At 45.8% G+C, this 2,142-nt stretch overlaps 1 protein-coding gene across 1 annotated transcript; it reads left to right on the top strand.

The window, feature by feature from the left end:
- The first annotated feature begins 231 nt into the window (after positions 1 to 231).
- Positions 232 to 2,142, top strand: LOC119454127 (uncharacterized). Its single transcript, XM_037716130.2, has one exon. It carries the CDS (start codon positions 327 to 329, stop codon positions 1,878 to 1,880), a length of 1,554 nt encoding a protein of 517 aa, XP_037572058.1. The 5' UTR covers positions 232 to 326; the 3' UTR covers positions 1,881 to 2,142.

Here is a 2,142-nt window from a genome sequence, read left to right on the forward strand (position 1 = left end):
ATTTTAACGGAAAATTTGCTGTATTTCTGAAAATGGGATGTTTTCCGTATTTTTACTGCAATTTTTCCGTATAATGACGGAAATCCTCCGTATATTGACGGAAATTTTTTACAGTGTACGCAAACGGAACAACGGCAGTGACTTCGAATGACACAACATCGGACTACAAATCTGCGCAGACTCCGATCACGATCGACGCCCCCCTACAACGCAGCGACCACGTCACGGATGCGGTCACGTCGACGTTATCAGGCACTCGGCAGTATATAAACCTGACCCATGACCCCAACCACTTCAGTGGACTTGGTGGCACCGACCAGACGACCATGCTTATTCCTGCTCTTTTCGTTGTGCAGATTGCGCTGTGGCCAAGCGTCCTCACTACAGGGCAGGCCACACATACGCACGCAAACGGAACAACGGCAGTGACTTCGGATGACACAACATCGGACTACAAATCTGCGCAGACTCCGATCACGATCGACGCCCCCCTACAACGCAGCGACCACGTCACGGATGCGGTCACGTCGACGTTATCAGGCACTCGGCAGTATATAAACCTGACCCATGACCCCAACCACTTCAGTGGACTTGGTGGCACCGACCAGACGACCATGCTTATTCCTGCTCTTTTCGTTGTGCAGATTGCGCTGTGGCCAAGCGTCCTCACTACAGGGCAGGCCACACATACGCACGCAAACGGAACAACGGCAGTGACTTCGGATGACACAACATCGGACTACAAATCTGCGCAGACTCCGATCACGATCGACGCCCCCCTACAACGCAGCGACCACGTCACGGATGCGGTCACGTCGACGTTATCAGGCACTCGGCAGTATATAAACCTGACCCATGACCCCAACCACTTCAGTGGACTTGGTGGCACCGACCAGACGACCATGCTTATTCCTGCTCTTTTCGTTGTGCAGGTCAGTAACAACTACTCTGTACCTTCCTTACGGGACAATGACGTAACGCTAACGGTGCTGCCAAGTCCACACTTTCTCGCTGTATTGATTGTTGAGTGCTATGATGTATTTAAGCTATTACTACTAACATCGGGCGATGTCGAGCTCAACCCCGGTCCGACCTCAGACTCGGAATCTGACACTCGTCCTAATAACGATCTTCTGAAACAAATTCTGAAAGAACAATCTAAAACCAACAAAACGTTAAAAGAACTAGTGACTAACTTGAAAAAGGTTGAGCGAACAGTTGATAACATGGAAACTAGGCTTGCCGCAATTGAAAATGACATGGAACGACTGAAGTATTGCGAAGAGAAGTTGGCCGAATGTGAAAACAAATATGACACCACGAAAGATCAAATCCAGAACCTTGCATTGAAATTGGATGATTTAGAAAACAGGAGTCGACGGAACAACTTGATTATTTATGGTGTAACGGAAAAACCTAACGAAGATATAGTTTCACTCGAAAAGATAGTGAGAGAAAACATTTTAAAAGAAACGCTAGGCATTGAAGTGAAAACCCTTGAAAGAATTCACAGGATTGGTACCCGCACAAGTAACCGAGACCGCCCGATCATCCTTAGATTGTTTGATTACGCCGAAAAAACCAAAATCTTATCTTGCTGCTACAAACTGAAAGGCACACCACTAACTGTTTCCGAAGATTTTTCTAAGAGAGTAAGGGAAATGCGCACGCACTTGTGGCATTCAGCGGTAAACGAAAGGGCAAACGGAGCAAAAGTTAGGCTAACATTCGACAAACTGAGAATCGATGAGAAAGTGTATACTTGGGACCCAGTGAAGAATATTAGGATTGAATTACCGCAGAAAGCAAGTCTTTCAAAACATTCCCTTTCCACTTCGACTTCGCTGAAATCCTCTAAAAACAAGAAAGTTTCAAAATGACAGCCCAGTACCAAAACTCTACGAATCCTTTCCCTAAATGCCCGAAGTGTGGTAAATAAATTTGATCAATTAGAGAACCTAATCCTGTCTTATCAACCACACATTTTAGTAATAACAGAAACATGGCTTAATCCTGGTGTACGTGATTCTGAAGTTATTCCGCCTTCATACACACTGTTCCGTAAAGACAGAGGATCAAGAGGCGGCGGTGTCGCGATAGCAATTAAAAATAACATAAAGTCCTTAGAACTTGATGGCATTG

Source organism: Dermacentor silvarum, chromosome 5 (assembly GCF_013339745.2).
Source record: "Dermacentor silvarum isolate Dsil-2018 chromosome 5, BIME_Dsil_1.4, whole genome shotgun sequence".
Classification (NCBI taxonomy): domain Eukaryota; kingdom Metazoa; phylum Arthropoda; class Arachnida; order Ixodida; family Ixodidae; genus Dermacentor; species Dermacentor silvarum.